General features: G+C 65.5%; 1 protein-coding gene across 1 annotated transcript in view; it reads right to left on the bottom strand.

The window, feature by feature from the left end:
• Positions 1-2: 2 nt before the first annotated feature.
• The window catches only part of LOC104467368 (U3 small nucleolar RNA-associated protein 14 homolog A-like), a gene marked incomplete at both ends in the record, with an annotated part of 2,736 nt that continues 1,673 nt past the window's right edge, over positions 3-1,065 (bottom strand). The window contains 4 exons of the mRNA XM_010081122.1: positions 3-122; positions 474-573; positions 646-821; positions 886-1,058. Of these exons, the coding sequence (XP_010079424.1) occupies positions 3-122; positions 474-573; positions 646-821; positions 886-1,058 (569 nt within the window). The remainder of the gene's footprint in view (positions 123-473; positions 574-645; positions 822-885; positions 1,059-1,065) is intronic.

The raw sequence follows: 1,065 nt of genomic DNA on the forward strand, positions 1-1,065 counted from the left end.
ACGACACGCGGGGCCGTCAGCTTCTGGAAGGCTCGCTGCGTGTTCCACGTGGTGCCCACGGGCATGCGGATGCTCTGCTCAAACTGCTCGTGCCTCTCGAAAGGGAAGGGCAGCTCACTGACCTGCAGGGATGGCACAGCAGGGTAACCCCCACGGGGACACGGCACAGCGGGATAACCCCCACACTGCCCATTCCCACTCCTCCGGGACCCGCTCACGCCGTGCTTCCAGCCTCCCGCCCCACTCCATCCCCTCTTCCAGCAGATCCCAGGAGCACTGGCACAGCAGCACCAGCTGCCAAGGGAGCAGCCCCGGGAATTCCTCCTCCTTCCATCACCCCCCCAGCCTCTGGGTTGTCAAAACTGGAAACAATGTGGCCGGGCAGGGATTCGGGACATTCTGGGAATGCGTGGCGGGAAGGTTTTGGGCCAGCCTGGGTACTGGAGCGCTCGCAGGGGCCGGGCATCACCCACCTGATGCGCTGCCGCGTAGATGTTGCGCCGCTCGCTGAGGATGACGTGGGGCAAGTGCTGGTCCTTCCTGGGAGGCGCTGGGGGTGGCTTGAGGAGGAACCTGCCGGGCAAGCGAGGAGGTCAGGGCCTGGCGCCAGGCTGGGGGACGTTGCTGCAGCTCGTCCACACGTACCGTTTTATTTTCTTGGCGCTGGGCTTCAGTCCCGTGCCTCCCCACTCGCCCCAGCCCGGCAGCACCAGCGGCTTCGCATCCTGCTCTGCCTTGCGCTTCTCCCGGCGGAAATCAGCGACCACGTCGTCCCCAGCAAAGGCCTCTGTGATGGCCCCTCTTTGGTCGATGCCCCCCTCCTGCAGAGAGGAGAGTCAGTCCCCTGCAGCCCACCCCCGGGAGCGAGGGCAGCCCCGTCCTCACCTCCTCCTCCACGACCACGGGGAGGTTGGGGCATGGAACCTCCTGGGGCTTCCCGGCCAGCACTGCCTGCAGGCTGATCATCTTCTTCTTCTTCTTCTTCTTGGCTGGAGGTTTCTTGGCATGCCAGTCCCCAGCTCTGCCTTCCTCCTGCTGCTGCGCTCGCTCCTCTGCTCCTGCGGC

Source organism: Pterocles gutturalis, unplaced genomic scaffold (genome assembly GCF_000699245.1).
Source record: "Pterocles gutturalis isolate BGI_N339 unplaced genomic scaffold, ASM69924v1 scaffold8399, whole genome shotgun sequence".
Lineage (NCBI taxonomy): Eukaryota > Metazoa > Chordata > Aves > Pterocliformes > Pteroclidae > Pterocles > Pterocles gutturalis.